General features: G+C 42.1%; 1 protein-coding gene across 1 annotated transcript in view; it reads right to left on the bottom strand.

Annotated features, from left to right (window-relative positions):
* ATP6V1C2 (ATPase H+ transporting V1 subunit C2) overlaps positions 1-17,715 on the bottom strand; it is a 177,813-nt gene that overhangs the window by 33,577 nt on the left and 126,521 nt on the right. Inside the window, exon 11 of the mRNA XM_029595892.1 lies at positions 12,965-13,062. Within this exon, the coding sequence (XP_029451752.1) occupies positions 12,965-13,062 (98 nt within the window). The remainder of the gene's footprint in view (positions 1-12,964; positions 13,063-17,715) is intronic.

The following is a 17,715-nucleotide window of genomic DNA, read 5'->3' as shown; positions in this document are numbered from 1 at the left end:
TGAAGAAGTCCAGACTGGGACTGTTGGGGGCATATAAATTACATAGAACATATATGCAATGGTGAATTTCAGTGACCAAGATTAAATATCTGCCTCAGAGGTCTTTGATTTCAGTTATAACCTTAAAAGGGACATGTTTCCCAACCAAAATCGCAACCCCAGTAGATCTGGTAGTAGTGGAAACAAAGTGGACTGCTCCTACCCAGCTTCTACACAGTTTAGTGTGCTCCACATCGCTTAGATGTGTTTCTGGTAAGAAAACTAAATCCGCTGATTTCCTCTGCAGAGTCGTTAAGATTTTAGTGCGTTTGATAGGGGAGTTAATACCACAGATATTCCAGGAAAAAATCTTAATATCACTGCTAGCCATTTAAAACAGTGGTGACATAGTTTATAACAAAAAGAAGAATATTTAGCAAAGTGAGGGTCTCCCCAGCCAAGACCCCCACCTCCAACAGTGCACCCCACATCCAGAATAAACGATTACCTGAGTGCTCTAGTGAACAAGCTTCCCAACAAACCATAATTGGATTGCAAATTGGTTGACGGACAGAAGACAATGTGTGATGGTAAATGGAACCTTCTCTGAAGAGAGAGCGGTTTTAAGTGGTGTACCGCAAGGATCGGTGTTGGGACCGGTCCTGTTCAATATCTTTGTGAGCGACATTGCGGACGGGATAGAAGGTAAGGTTTGTCTTTTTGCGGATGACACTAAGATCTGCAACAGAGTGGACACGCCGGAAGGAGTGGAGAGAATGAGACGAGATCTAAGGAAACTGGAAGAGTGGTCGAAGATATGGCAGCTGAGATTCAATGCCAAGAAGTGCAAAGTCATGCATATGGGGAGTGGAAATCCGAATGAACTGTATTCGATGGGGGGGGAAAGGCTGATGTGCACAGAGCAGGAGAGGGACCTTGGGGTGATAGTGTCTAATGATCTGAAGTCGGCGAAACAATGTGACAAGGCGATAGCTAAAGCCAGAAGAATGCTGGGCTGCATAGAGAGAGGAATATCGAGTAAGAAAAGGGAAGTGATTATTCCCTTGTACAGGTCCTTGGTGAGGCCTCACCTGGAGTACTGTGTTCAGTTCTGGAGACCGTATCTTCAAAAAGACAAAGACAAGATGGAGGCGGTACAGAGAAGGGCGACCAGGAAGGTGGAGGATCTTCATCGGATGACGTACGAGGAGAGATTGAAGAATCTAAATATGTACACCCTGGAGGAAAGGAGGAGCAGAGGTGATATGATACAGACTTTCAGATACTTGAAAGGTGTTAATGATCCAAAGACGACAAACCTTTTCCGTAGGAAAAAAATCAGCAGAACCAGGGGTCACGATTTGAAGCTCCAGGGAGGAAGATTCAGAACCAATGTCAGGAAGTATTTCTTCACGGAGAGGGTGGTGGATGCCTGGAATGCCCTTCCGGAGGATGTGGTGAAGACCAGAACTGTGAAGGACTTCAAAGGGGCGAGGGATAAACACTCTGGATCCATAAAGTCAAGAGGCCGCCAATGAAGAGTGGGTGACTCGCCAGAATGATGGCTACTGCCTGGAGACAATACCCTTATTAAATAAACATACACATGCTTACTGTGACTCCAACATCGCTCTAAGCTTCAACAGCAAGAGGAAATGTGGAAAAAAGGATTCACACTCACAAAGAGGGGAGTAGCTGGCTTGTTACGGCGGTTACTACCCCAAATCAAATAAGCCTGATACTTCACTTTCAATGCATATATAGCATAGTTTTCTGCTTCAACGGCAGGGGAGAAGAAAAACTGATACTTCACACATCCAGCAGAGCTCTCTGCTTCAACGGCAGGGGAGAAGAAAAGAGGGTTCGCACTCACAAAGCGGGGAGTAGCTGGCTTGTTACGGCGGTTACTACCCCAAACCAAATGTGCCTGATACTTCACTTTCGATGCATATCCAGCATGGCTCTCTGCTTCAACAGCATGGGAGAAGACTGATACTTCACGCATATCCAGCATAGCTCTCTGCTTCAGCGGCAGGGGAGAAAAAAAGAAAACTGATACTTCACGCATATCCAGCATAGCTCCCTGCTTCAACGGCAGGGGAGAAGAAAAACAACCAATAAGGACTGTATAACATAGTCTGGGTAAAACAAATAAGCATGGGTGTAGCTTGCTTATTGGCAGGGGAGAAGCTTGCTTATTGGCAGGGGAGAAGAAAAACAACCGATAAGGGCTGTGTAACATAGTCTGGGTAAAACAAATAAGCATGGGTGTAGCTTGCTTATTGCGGCGGCTACTACCCCTAACTAATCAAGCTAGATATTTCACTTGGATGCAGCTCCATCACTGCTCTCTAGATTAAAGGTGGGGGTGGAAGGGAAATAGAACCAAGAGCTAAGAGAAACAGATAAGTATGAGAAAAAATGTGTGAAGCTTGCTGGGCAGACTGGATGGGCCATTTGGTCTTCTTCTGCCGTCATTTCTATGTTTCTATGTTTCTATATATAAGATCAGATGACTTCCCCACTGAATATCCCAAACCCCTCGAAATATGATCCCTCCCTTCCCTTCCCTTCCCTCACACTCCCCCCTCCCCTTCTTCCCGCTATCCCAATAACCGTCTGCATCCAATCCCTCAATTAGTGGAGATCACCCGCATGCATTCCGTTCCCCACCCAATCTCCCCCCCTCCCATCTGAGCCCACCACAAAAAAACAGGCTAAGAGATTACATTTGTGTGTTGTCCCCCCCCAGATAGAATGCTAACAATAGCAACAAAAGTCAGCTCTAAGTCAGGAACTCAGATGCCTGTAACTGTCCTGGAGAAAAAAGCCCCCCAGAAAGTTCAACTCTTAATGCAGGTAATACAGAGTTCAAACCACTCACTAGTTCCTGGCATCGCGGCGGATAAGCTTTTCCCGGGTCCAGTAGTTGTACTCAGTGAAGCAGACTAGCATTATATCAAACAAGCCAGACAGCCTGACAAAAAATTTCTGCCCCCGGCTTCTTGAGCAATGCTGCAGTGTATATGTCAGGCCGCAAATGATCAAGAGGAGGTATTCCTGGGCAATGCTGCCTGCTGGGCCTCTTCCAGGCTCAGGAATGCTTTAGCTTCTGCCGGTGTGGCGAGCCAGCGGACCCCATTTTTTGTAGAAACGCGCAAGCGGGCCGGATAAATAATCGTAGCCTTTAGTCCCCTAGCGTAAAGTTGCGTGCAGAACGGGGCTAGGGCTTTACGTTGGGCACTTAGCGAGGCCAAAAAATCTTGAAAAATAAGGACCTTTCGGTTTTCATAAAGGAGAGATTTACCCGCCTGAGTTGCCCGCAGAATATCACTTTTATGGGTAAAATTTAAAAGTTTTGCTATCAGCACTCTCGGGCGGTCAGAATCCTCTCATCTAGGCCCCAGACAATGTGCGCACTCGATTCGCAGCGGGCCATGCTCAGCTGACAACTTCAGCTCACTCGTGAGCTATGTCTCCAAAAAGGCTGCCAGGTCTCTCTCTCCCAGGGTCTCTGGCAATCCCATGAAGCAGAGGTTTGAGCAGCTCGAACAGTTCTCCAGATCATCTATACGATCAGCATATTTGGCCAACGTAAGCTTGAGAGCCTGGAGCTCGGCCTTGTGGTCGCGGTAGCCATCTTGGAGTTCCGAAATATGCTGCTCCACTTCCCCCACCCGCATCTCAAAGCTTGTAATAGAGGTGGTCAGTTCATCTAATTTTGTGGAAATGCTTTGCAGCTCTGGCTGAAGCGCTTCCCGCACTGCCACCTTAATATCAGTGAGAGCCGCGACCGACGGGGAGTCGGGAGATCCCAAATCGTCCTCTGGCTGTGGCTCCGGGGGCCGAACCTTGTCCTTTTCTTTGTCACGTTTTGCCAAGCGTGCCACCATACCACAATTTCGGACCTGCTGCGTCTGCCACAGAATCGGGGGAGTTTAGTGACCACAAACTAGGTGGGGGGTCCCGTATTAAGCGACTGAGGGGGGAAATGGTGGGGGATGGTGGGGAACGGAGAAGGGAGAGACACATCCTCACCCTTCAGAGCATCACGTGATTACCCAGTATCATGCTGACTTAATTGCAGGGAAATTCAGAAAATTTGTCACAATTTCATATAGAGTAGAGGGAATTTTTTTTTTTTTTTGTGAGAATCGGGACTTCCAATCTCCTGAAGCAAGTGGACACTGCAGTTGAACTGAGCTCAGGATTTCAAGAATCTGCATCAAGCACAAAGTGGATCAGCTTGCCTAAAGAAAAGGAAAACAGAACTCACGTGAGACTTAACTGAGAACTTATATTGTTATTCTGGCCAAAATTTAGGTAGGAGTTTGAAGTATTTTGCAAATTAACTGAACTGAGATACAGAGAATGGCTAGTGATTTTTCTTTTATATCTTACAACCTGATTTTCCCCACTTTTCCATGTTAAAATCTTTCTTTTTTTATTATAATGCCATTTGTCTGTGTTTGCTATAGAGTATAAGAATCTAAATGCACTGTGTAACTTGTGCATGCACTGATTTTATATGCAATACTTGCTGTGGCTACATAAGGTGGGTTTTATGTTATCATTTATTGATCTATTCTCTGCTCCAACCTCTCTTCCCCATCCCTGGGAGACCCTTTAGTTGTGTGGGTGCACTACATGTGCCTGTCCCTAAACACGCAGCTGAGAAGTGGAGTTATGTTTGGGGCCCCTCCCACAGTAGGGAAGAGGTTTACAATAATATTTTGCGAGAACATAGGACTCTAACTACTAGACTTTCTGGGTGTGGTATAATCAGTTGCACATTAAGGGGCGGATTTTAAAAGCCCTGCTCGCGTAAATCCGCCCAGATTTACGAGAGCAGGGCCTTGCGCGCCGGCGCGCCTATTTTCCATAGGCCTGCTGGCGCGCGCAGAGCCCCGGGACGCGCGTAAGTCCCGGGGTTTTTTGTCGGGGGCGTGTCGGGGGCGTGTCGGGGGCAGGGCCGATCGAAGCGGCGTTTTGGGGGCGGGACGCAGCGTTTCAGGGCCGGGGGCATGGTTTCGGCCTGGGGCGGTCTGGGGGCGTGGCCGTGCCCTCCGGAACCACCCCCGGGTCGCGTCTCGGCGCGCTAGCAGCCCGCTGGCACGCGGGGATTTACTTCTCCCTCCGGGAGGCGTAAATCCCCGGTCAAAGGTAGGGGGGGGGGTTTAGATAGGGCCCGGGGGGGGGGGGTTAGGTAGCGGAAGGGAGGGGAAGGTGAGGGGAGGGCGAAAGAGAGTTCCCTCCGAGGCCGCTCCGATTTCGGAGCTGCCTCGGAGGGAACGGAGGCAGGCTGCGCGGCTCGGCGCGCGCCGGCTGCCCAAAATCGGCAGCCTTGCGCGCGCCGATCCTGGATTTTAGCAGATACGCGCGGCTACACGCGTATCTACTAAAGTACGCGAACGCGCCGTTTTTAAAAATCTACCCCTAAGGGATAATTAAGCCAAGCACTACTAAAGTCCAGTTACACATAAAATTCTAGGACAGCTCACCTGGCTCCAGCACTGTTCCTGGTCTCCTGCTTTGGCTAAATCTAATTTAATCTGACTTTTTATTGTATATATTACCAATATTGTTTGCTTTATCTCATTGTGGCACAGCAACATTGGCTTTTCCAGAACATACTAGAAGACACCATTATGATCAAAATAAAAAAGTAAACCAAATCTATTAAATTCTAGAACAGTCATATGACCAAAAATGCTGAAATTATATTCTGGCTGTTTTATCTAATGATTTCACAAACAAAACTAACAGTTTCCTTATGGTATTGCTCACATCTTGACACAAAAATGCAGAGTCAAAATAACTTGCGAATAAGAATCCCAAAGCAGAAGTCTTCTGATTTGATGTCATAATTTTAAACATCCAGACCACTTCATATACCTGAGCACTACCTTTAGTTGCTTAAATATGTTGGCTTTACCACAGCAGTTTAATGTAAGAGAACATTGGGTAGAGCTCTAAATGCTACTGCTCCACTTAAAAATGACTATGGCAATTGCTTCAGAAAGTTATGAATTTGTTCCTTTGACTGTAACAGCATTTTCTCATCATAAGTAATTTAGTTTTGCTGGGATCAAGATAAATGTAATGTTTCTCTGATGCAGTTCAGTGCAAGTAATTGCCAGGTTCTTGTGGCCTGGTTTGGCCTCTGTTGGAAATAGGATGCTGGGCAGCATGGCAATTTCTTATGTCCTTATAAGTAGTATTGAGTGCCTTTTGCTTCTTGGACACTTTAATAGAATAGTCAATAAATAGCAAAATTTTCACTCCTTTGTATTGGAGATCTCCTTTCCAAATTTTTACCTTTCTGCCTAGCTCAAAATCCAGGCAATGACTGGCCTCAGCCATTTAGAATTTTCTTTGTAAGGCCCAATCCTGTGTGCTCATTCTACTACTACTGGCTCTATCTCAAAGATGGGCCTAAATGCTCAAGTAACCAATTTGCACCCATTGAAGAAAATCAACATCTTTCATCAGTTCGGGAAGACCAATAATAGAAATGCTCCTTCTTCTGCAGTTCTCTTGGTCTTCAATCCTTTCCATTGGCACTGCATTTTTTTTTTTTTTTGCACAATGCTTCAATTTGTATTTCAATGTTTCCCTTCATAATTTCCTATGCAGTTACACAATGATCTAAATCAGACATTTGGGCAGCTTATATTGTTGAACTCTTCTCTTATTTTATCCATCGACATTTTAAACCTGCTCAGCCAGTTCTCCAAGCAGTGGACGTGTTCTTAGAGATCTCTTTTATCATCTCATCTTTCATGCCACACAACACACTTGCTGTTTCAGCTGCCATCTTGATCTTTGAATGTTTACGCTCATCTCTAGCAGGCCTTAGCATTTGTGATGTCATAAATGTGATCAAGGAAATTGTTCCACTGCTCTTCTTTAGGAAAATAGCTGTCAATCCTTGCGATAAGTTACCTGGAATACTTTCACTGGCCCCAAATAATGCAGATGAATAGCAACCTCTATGAATCTCTCTCCAATGCAAACTCTTAGCTCACTTGCATCATTAGAAGTCCCAAAATTCTGTCACTTTCTATTACAAAACTTAAGAAGACTTAGCCCTTTCATCATGAAGACAAATCTAGTTATTCATGCCATAATAACCACATGGTTTAATTATTTCAATGCACTATACAAGGGTCTAGGCATTTCACAACCTCCAGATAATATAAAACTCTGCAGAATGACTAATAGAGGGATGCAAATTGTGCAACCATATCACACCCATCCTATACAAATTACACTGCTTACCAGTACCGTTTAGAATGAAATTCAGAATGCTGATACTGATCAAAGATCTAAAAGGAGTCTGGCTTAACTACGTGAATGAAAGACTATCTCTTTATTCTCTTTCTTAAATTTATTTTAAATTTCCTGATTTACAAACAAGAATTAACTTGTAAAGAAACATGGAATATTTTATAATTCCAATTAGAACAGTATATAATACTTAATTCCCAGTAGCCCACAATTTAAGAAAGGGGGGTGGAAAAAATAAAGACTAAGAGAGCAAAAAAATATAAGAAAAAGCCTAATGTGTCTCTAGAGCACCAACATTAAACAGCCTGAGTATTGGTGACAATCTTTTGATGAAGGAAAAAAACCATAACTGCTCAGGGGAGAAAAATTGATATCTAGAGCCAGCATATTTTATAATACATTTGCAAGGGTACCTGAGCAAAACAGTGGCTCCAACAGCCAAAGTTATTTGATGCATGGCAAGAAATTTTCTTCTCTCCTGGGTGGATTTTGCAACAACTGGATAGATCCAAATTTTCTTCCCAAAAAATGTTTGAGCTTTATGTGCCTGCTCAATAGAAAACGTCAGAGTTTCCCTCATCCAGACAGCTAACTTTCCTTCCCAATCAGTCTTCGGACAAAGATCTCTTAAGTTTGAAATTATTTATTGTACAGATAATTTTCCATTACTTACAATTGTTGCTTCCAAGCGTATAGCCCCAGGCAAAGACCTTTGTAGATGGAAATAGGCAGGAGAAAGGAGAACGGAGTTTCTTGGGATGCAGGGTGAGAAGACAAAGGGGTTTTGAAGCTGATTTAATCTTTAGAATTAAAGCGATAAGAAGGAATGTTAAAAAGCTGATTGCATCACAGGTTGCAAGCACCTCCAGCTTTGAGGCAGCATGGCTGAGACTGACTAACAGTCTTGGAGAGTGATTATAGGAAACGTCCCCATAAGCTGGGGCTAGAGGGCAAGATCCAATGGTAGCGAGCCTAGGATCCATGTGACACGGGGGGGGGGGGGGGGACATGAAGGGCAGTCCCTTGAGCCAATAATGCACTTAAGAAGACTCAAGTTAGATTGTGAGGGCATATAGACCCTTCCCAAGTGGGAGAAGCAAAGGATGAAGGGAACTTCTCTTAAGGGCAAGCTCCCTTAAAGGCAAGGCTCACAGGTTTTTATCGTGGGTTACAAAAAAGGTGTTTCAACACTAAGCACAGTATATACAGACACAAACATGTACCCACTGCTGGGGACAGAACACTTTATGAAAATAAACTTTCAATATCTTATTTGTTATTAGCTCAGTATCAGTGGACCCTTAGTTCTGTGGTGTGATTGGCACCACCTAGCGGACAAGGCCGCAAGGCCCATGCCAACAGCTGGCAGATATATCCTGCGGCAGGATAACTGGAGCTTTACCTATACCAGCTGCCTCTCCCGCAGGTCGAGCCCTTGGGATCTGGTGGCAAACAAGATTTAGGTGAGTCCCTGGGGCAGTCAGGCAGATAAGAGTCTGAAGGCAGACTGAAGACAGGCTGGAGTTTGGGGCAGGCAGCAGGCAAGGCTTAGTGAGATCCAGGCAGCAGTCAAAGAAAGGTCAAGGTTCAAACAGAGGTCAGAATCCAGGAAGGCAAGCCAGAGAATAAGACAGAGAAACAAGATAAAGACCTAGACAAAGGCTAGGGCACAGCTGGGCAAGGCAGATCAGGAGGAGGGGCTAGGTAAGGGCAAGGCAAGGCAGACAGGAACTCAGGAATAAGACAGGAAAGTGAAGACAAGACAGGAACCCAAACAGAAACATAGGAACGAAGCAACCTGCACTGAAGCACTAGGCATAGCAGGAGACCTATTGCTGAGGTGTCAGATGCTCCTCAGGAGGAGTCTTTTAAGGTGGAGGCCCAGTGATGTCATTGGAGGTGCTGTGGTTGAGTTCTTGCCATGAGCCCTTCAAGAGGGCGAGCATCGGGGGTGCGTGTGTCTAAGGAGAACTAGAGGAGCAACAGCATGGCAGTATCTAGTCCTGCACTCAGCAGCATTGGCCGCAGTAAGTTGCTGGTGCCATTGGGACTGAATGAGGCATCCCATGAGCCACCAAATCTAACAATATTTAAATCCTGTTCAAGCCCAAAGGGTAGCCACAAGGGTCCCTCTTTCTTCTCCTTCTAAAGATGAACTCTCAATTAAAGCCGATACATCTAATCCACCGTCCTGAACAGGGGAGCCCGGAGGAAACTCTACCTCTTCTTCCAGAAGAAAAAAAAAGAAAGCTTTACTAATAGAACAACTCCCTTCTGGCATTCCCAAGACATCAATGAAATACCTTTTTAATATGTCTCTGCCCAAGACCCAGATAATTTAGGAAAACTCAAGAACCGAAGGTTTAGATGTCTACAAAAAGGTTTTATCTTGGATCAAGGCAAAATTGACTTTCTGAACATCTTGAACCTTCTAACTAAAGACTATCTTTATACTATACACGCTGTCCAGACCACTAAGATCCTCAATGTCAATTCCATTGTCAAAAGAAATCAAAAGAACAAACACGTGCAATTGATCCTTCACAGGAGCAGTACCTGCCCTCTAGAAGTCTCTCACAGAAGAGTTCTAATAAATATGTGACCACTTCCATTTCAGGAAGCAAATAAAAGCCTGGCTTTTGTGTCACGCCTTTGATGCCCAATACAGGACATAAAGATGCTAAACTGACTATGTGAAACTGCCTGGCTTCACCTCAGATGCCTTAAAGGTGCTTCTCAAAACTGTTTTGCCACAGTGTTTATTTTTAGTCCCTAATATTTCTATTGTACTGCTAGTAGAATTTAGTCAGTGTTGGTTGATCTAGCTAAATTTAGTCCTAAGATAATGTAGGGCAATCCTAATTCTTGCTAATAGGACAAGGAGCTAAGATGGACTCTCTGACTTCAGAAAAAATGGACATTGGCCTGTATGGCTATCTGCAGCCAAATACAGAGATGAGAGACTTTTGCACTTGCTGTGTACGTGACCAGCTCGACAGATTTATGGGCATCTATCAGCCTGGATGGCACCCTATGATGGCAAGAGAAAATGTAAGGATAATTAGTGCTATGCGAATATGTGCAGCAGAACACTAGTGGCCTCTTTATGACCCTGGGACCAATCCCAGACCATGGCTTATCAGTTCACTGTCAGATGTGAACAACTAGCAGTTGTCATGCTGGCCTATCTCTGAACCTGGAGAAAACACAAAAAACTCTAAAAAGCGCACGAAGCTGCAGCCTATCAAAAGCCTTAATTGTGTATTTCCCTGACTACACATGAAGCTGCTGAATTATGCATGGGTGACTCCTTAAAAGCAGCAGGGGCAAGCACTCACATTTGGTCAATCATTACCCATCCAGAAGAAGAAGATCGATCTGAGTAATGCTTGTGCTTCCCTGCACCTGCACTGAGAGTGAGAGAGAGAGAGAGAGAGAGAGACTGATCCCTCTAAGATGTCCAGGAATAGAGGAGCTGAGTGCACCTTGTTGCTAGCCAGTGATAAGGTGAAGCTCTCCTAAGCTCTGAATGACCTTGCCAGCAGGAGGCAGATCCTGCCATCTTGGAGTCCAGAGGCCATTTCACAGGGAGCAGACTGCACTAAATGTCTGTTGCGTTGGTGAGAAACTAAGAGTTCCAATCTCCATCCCTATCAGTGGGTTAGAAAGATAGGCTTTTTAGCTCTGGTATGCAAGTCTACGCTAGGGGATGTGATGCTAGCATTAACTCTGTAATCTGATAAGCACTGGATGTCAAATATGTTTTTGTATCTATTGTTTTCTTATTTTTGTTTCCCTAACGATAAGGGCTGTCCCTGTACTAGTATCATTATGATAGCTCCTGAATAAATAAGAATTTACTCAGATAAATGGTCGGTATGTGTATTTCACGGTAATTGGAGGAAGAGCTGGAAAAAGGAAGCAGTGTGGAGAGGGTAAAACCCAGAAATCCCCTTACAGTATACCTTTTTACTTGCTGTTATTTTTTGCTGTAATAATCCGTGATAAATTTTTTTTACTGTAAATCTGCAAATGATTTCTGTTTATATGCTATTTTGATTTGCAGTAAATCACTGATTGAATTTTGTATTCAAAAAGGCAAGTAATAAAGCCACATAATATTAAAATACATTGAAATGTTCTTAGTCTTCAACTGTACCTTTGATTAAGGTTATCCCTGAGTAATTTTGTGAGCATCTTATTCAATATGTTTGACCTCTGCTTCAGATCCACTTCATGCAACTGGAACAGCTTGATTCTTCATCCAAGAGTATTCAAATCAGCTACACTAACTACTGTGATTGGGCATAGGTGGGCTTTAAACTATCATGGCCGCATTAAGGCAAATTTTGGAGACGAAGTTAATTTAGGATTGCTATGACAAAGGATATGATGACTTATGAAATCAAGACTTTTTGGGATTTTATTCTTAATTATTGTGGAATATTTCTATAATTGCTTTTCACAATGAAAGTGTGGAGTATATTAGGTAGATCAGTAAAATAAGCTCCTACTTTTATGCATTTTTTTAAACAGCAAAATGTGAAAAATATACAAGGATGTGATGACTTTTACAAAGCACATGATATGAAACATATGCTAAGTACTTTTATAGTACACAGAAAAATACTTGAATTAGCTCAGCTGAAATTGCTAAGCAGCAATACCATTGCCAAGGCTTTAACCTGTTCATAAGATAGGTGTTTGAATTGAAAGTTTAAGAGGCAAGTATTTAAACAGTAATATGGTGTGAAATTTTCACACTGGTATTATTGTTCATAAGTTTTGAATGTTTCCTAATTCAATCATTTTTTCATGCCTAAGATAAGTTGAAAGGAAAAGATGCTTCTCCCACCTTTTTCTGGAAGAAGAGTCCATAAACCATTATTAAAGTAGACTTGGGGAAATCCTCTGCTTATCCCTGGGATAAGCAGCATGGAATCTATTTACCTTTTGGAATCCTGCCAAATACTTGTGACCTGGATTGGCCACTGTTGGAAACAGGATACTGGGCTCAATGGACCCTTGGTCTGATCCAGTATGGCAATTTCTTATGTTTTTATATATATATATATATATACACACACACACACACACACACTATAGGCCAATTATAATGCTAAATCGCTTATAACGTAGTCAAAGGTTGGCTCCTATTTCATGATTCTTTTTACTTGATAATGACAGCGTGCAGGTGTTTTGTTCTTAGCAATAAAACCTTTATTTCCATAAAATCTTTAATTTCAGCATCCAAAAAAAATTGTACAATATGATTATCACATCTTTCTTATTATCTATCACAGCAAAATATATAAAATTGATATAACACAGGCTCACTTATAATGCAGATCAAATTTTTTGGACCCCATTGCCAGTTTTATATCATATCTACTGTGCGTGTGCATGTGTGTGTATAGATATAGATGATACAGATGCACTCACGTGCTTTCATCTCATTCTCTTTTTTGGGGGGACGGGCGAGCAGAGGAAGAAGCATCTTTCCTTTTCAACTTACACTTGAAAAAATAATAAATCTGAATAATATATTTATATATATATAGAGAGAGAGAGGTATACATATATATACATCTATATATAGTACCCAAAAGCTCATAGCAGATTCTTTCCATATCTAAAATTACTAAAATGATATTCTGCTAACTTATTTTGTATTATTGAAACTCTATTCACTTACCTCAAAACAGATTCAACAAAAACTCTCAAGGCTTTCACATGAGTCCAAGCAATAAATGCTTCACTGAAGTTCACTTTTAGCCAACGTAACAATGGACCCTGAAAATACAGGTTTAATAGATTTTAACCTTTTGTTTCTGTTTTGCAGTAAGTTTTAAATCTAGTTCAGTTTAATATTGCATGCCCAGTACTATGGTATTGCCAATGTTTAAAGAGGTTAAATAAAGATAACACAACAAGAATACTTTGTTTAGCAATATTGTCTAGCTTCATGCTGATTTTTATATTGGATGGAGAAGCCACACATGAAAGATGCACAAATTAATATGACTGACTTGTAAGTAGATCTGGAATCTTAATGGAACACATTCAGCATGGATTTACCTAAAGGAAGTCTTCCCTCACATATATGCTTCATTTTTTTGAAGGGATTAATAAACACGTGGATAAAGGTGAACCAGTAGATGTAGTGTGTTTGGATTTTCAGAAGGTGTAGGACAAAGTCCCTAATGAGAGGCTTCTAAGAAAACTAAAAAGTAATGGGATAGGAGGCAATGTCCTTTTGTGAATAACAAACTGCTTAAAAGATAGGAAACAGAGAATAGGATTAAATGGTCAATTTTTTCAGTGGAAAAGTGTAAACAGTGGAGTGCCTCAGGGATCTGTACTTGGACCGGTGCTTTTCAATATATATATTTATTTATTTATTTAACACTTTTTTATACCGACCTTCATAGTGATAACCATATCGGATCGGTTTACATAGAACAAGGATAACTGAAGCAATAAATAATAAAGTGAATAACAATAGGGGAGAATAAGGTAAAGTTACATTTAACAAGGAGTAGAAACTTGGAAGCTAAATATAGCTGGAAGAAAAAAGGCAGGAAGTATTGTAACATAATAATAATAAAGGATGTGGGTTAGAGCTTAAGGTGCTTTAACCTAAAAGTGCCAGAGTCCAGAGTCCATCTTTCGAGCTTAGAGCTTAAGGTGCTTTAACCTAAAAGTGCCAGAGTCCATCTTTCGAGCATATATAAATGATCTGGAAAGGAATACAATTAGTGAGTTAATCAAATTTGCAGATGATACAAAATTATTCAGAGTAGTTAAATCACAAGCAGATTGTGATAAACTGCAGGTCCACCTTGCGAGACTGGAAGATTGGGCATTCAAATGGCAGATGAAATTTAATGTGGACAAGTGCAAGGTGATGCATATCGGGGGAAAAATAACCCTTGCTGTAGTTACACGATGTTAGGTTCCATATCAGGACTTACCACCCAGGAAAAAGATCTAGGTGTCAGTGGAAAATACATTGAAATCGTCGGATCAGTGTGCTGCGGCTGTTAAAAATGCAAACAGAATGTTAGGAATTATTAGGACGGGAATGGTGAATACAACGGAAAAAGTCGTAATGTCTCTATCCTCCTTGATGAGACTGCAGCTTGAGTATTATGTACAGTTCTAGTCACCACAACTCAAAAAATAATTAGTTGCACTGGAGAAGGTACAGAGAAGGGCGTCCAAAATTACAAAGGGGATGGAATGGTTCCCCTATGAGGAAATGCTAAAGAGGTTAGGGCTGTTCATCTTGGAGAAGATATACCTGAGGGAGGATAATGTAGAGGTCTATAAAATAATGAGAGGTCTACAACGGGTAAGTGTAAATCTGTTATTTTCTCTTTCGGATTATAGAAGGTCTAGGGGCACTCCATGAAGTTAGCAAGTAGCATATTTTAAACAAATTGGAGAAAATGTGTTCACTCAATGCACAATTAAGCTCTGGAATTTGTTGCCAGAGGATGTGGTTAGTGAAGTTATTGTAGCTTGGTTTAAAATAGGTTTGGATAAGTTCTTGGAGAAGTACAGTAACTGCTATTAATCAAGTTAACTTAGGGAATAGTCACTGCTATTACTGGCATTAGTAGCATGGGATCTACTTAATGTTTGGGTACTTGCCAGGTACTTGTAGCCTGGATTGGCCACTGTTGGAAACAGGATGCTGGGCTTGATGGACCCTTGGTCTGACCCAGGATTGCAACTTCTTATGTTCTTATACGCTTCTGAGCAGCTATCAGCTTTCTCCCAATATCTAATTTAAAGGCTGCACTATCTCCTTTTTAAGGGTTATTGCCAGCAGCCTGGTTCCACTCTGGTTTAGGTGAAGCCCATCATTTTGGAAAAGGTCCCCCTTCCCCAAAATGAAGCCCAGTTCCTAACAAATCTAAAACCCTCTTCCTTGAACCGTCATCCAAGCATTGAGGCTTTGGAGCTCTGCCTGCCTCTGGAGTCCTGCACATGAAACACCGAACATTTCTGAGAATACTACCCTGGAGGTTCTGGATTTCAGCTTTCTACCTAAAACCCTAAATTTGGCTTCCAGAACCTCTCTCCTGTACTTTCCTATGTTATTGGTACCCACATGTAACAAGACAGCCGGCTCCTCCACTATATGATGCGTGAGGTCCGCCACCTTCACACCAGGCAGGCAAGTTTAAGTGATCCTCACATCCACCAGTCACTCAGCTATCAACCTTTAATTGAATCACCAACTATAACGGCCATCCTAACCTTTCCCTTCTGAGCACATGCCCCTGGAGACCTATCCTCTGTGTGAGAGGATACTACATCACCTTGAGGGCAGGTCCTAGCTTCAGGATTGCTTCCTGCCTCATCAAGCTGATGCTCTCTTTCCAGGTGAACTTTCTCCTCCAAAGCAACACAGGGACTACCAAATTTGAGGTGGGACTATGTCCCTGAAGGTCTCCTCTATATACACCTGTCTCCCTTAGCTCCTCCAGGTCTGCCACTCTAGCCTCCAGAGATCAGACTCCTCCTCTGAGGATTTGAAGCTCTTTGCTCTTAGCGCACACATATGACCGCTCGCCAGCTGGGAAATAATCATACATGTGGTACTCAGTGCAAAAGACTGGAAAGCTTCCCTCTCGCTGCTGGACCACTTCCTGCATCATTATTTTGCTGATTTATTATCGATTTAAAATGTCTAAGGGAGTAGGGATGTAAAGCTAACCTAAAGTACTTTTAGTCTATGGATTTATCTTATATATGTCTGGCATTAACCTTCAAAACACTACAATTAATCTACCTATATCGTCCTAGTTACCCAACTTATTATTTCTTGTTTTGAATTAGATTCCTTATGATTAAATCTGCAATAAATTACTCCTAACAAGCACAATACCATGTAAAATCAAAACATATAAATCCAAATAAAAACAGATAAGGTCTAGTAAAAGACAAGGTATAGCAAGGAAAGTGGATAGAGTATAGTAAGGAAGTTTGGGTAGAATATGCAGATGTAGCTTTAGGTCCTTTTCTGCTGCAAGTGGTGCAAGGCCTCTGTAAACTGGGACTGTGGAGTTCGAAGCCTGGATAGCTTACTGTGATCTCTGGAGTCCTCTCCCGAGGCTGCTGGGTAGATTATGCAGATGAGCCTTCCGGCCCTCTTCTGTTGCAAGTGGTGCAGGGCCTCTTGCTCCCCTCTTGTCTGACCTTATGTGGTGGTAGTGGGGGGGAGACAGGAGGCTCAACAGCACCACATTGCATACGAGTAACGAAATCCTAGATCCTTCACTGGATATGAGAACCCATGAAGTAATAGAGATCACCTGTGGTTGTATGTTATTGTATTACAAAGGGTGTGAGAACATGCGCATTGACCTAAAAGTGGCAAACCTAATTGCAATCAGTTATTATGGAGGCTCTGAGTTTACATTCTTGGGAAAAAGAGGCAATCTGAATATTCCAGGGAGATACAATGATCTCCACATGATGGGGGAGTCAGCAAAACTGATGAGGATCATGCACACATGACATGATTTGTGTTTGTATCTGATGGTGAATCTATCTTTGGAATTGAAAACTAACAATGTAAATTTAACTATAAACACAATAAAAAGACCTAGCTGGTTTGTTTCCACAGCATAAAGGCTCCAGAAAATTGCTGGGAAATGCCCAGCTATTAGTTAATACAACTCTCAACTTTAATTATGATTTATTACATTTTAGTAATGATCATTGTTTCATGTAAGAATTTTTAGGAGAAGGTTTAAAAATGCATGATGTGGTAGGGATCATATATGGGACTATGCTCTGCATTACAAGTGTTGTAATCTGCAATATATATGCATGGGTCTTAAGATAGCATTGAGGAGATTAAACTTGCAGATTCCCCAGTATTTATCTGGAAGATGCATAAGGTACATAATAAAATAGCCATAATAATAATTAGGGAAAAAATTGAATGTAATAAGTTAGTTACCGAGATATGTCACAATGCTGGGATTTGAGAGGGGTAGTACCATATCAACATGATTGCAATAGTTATTTATATGTTGGCTCTGGAGAATGCTGCATAATTAATTTATAGATACGGCAATGGGAAATGGTTTGTGTATTTAGTATACTGTTACATTGAGTGTAGGGGATTAAATAAAATATTTTTTTACAAGAAAGGGAAGAAACAATGTAGAAACACAGGGTGTTTCAAAAAGATGGACCCATCATGAAATTGCGTCCATCATTTTGAAACACACTGTATATCTGGAATAAGTAAGCTGAGACAAGAAAGTGATGAGTGGAAGAAAAACAGGAGGCGATTGCCTTTCTTATGGATCATTTCAAATATATGGGGTTAGTTCACTGTTTTTAGACAAATTGGGAAGGATATGTAAGGTCTTTTGTGAGACATGTAGCATGTAGGGAAAGGCTGAACAGATTTCTTCAATA

The sequence above is a fragment of the Rhinatrema bivittatum genome, chromosome 3 (assembly GCF_901001135.1).
Source record: "Rhinatrema bivittatum chromosome 3, aRhiBiv1.1, whole genome shotgun sequence".
Classification (NCBI taxonomy): domain Eukaryota; kingdom Metazoa; phylum Chordata; class Amphibia; order Gymnophiona; family Rhinatrematidae; genus Rhinatrema; species Rhinatrema bivittatum.
This window is presented reverse-complemented; position numbering and strand designations above follow the sequence as displayed.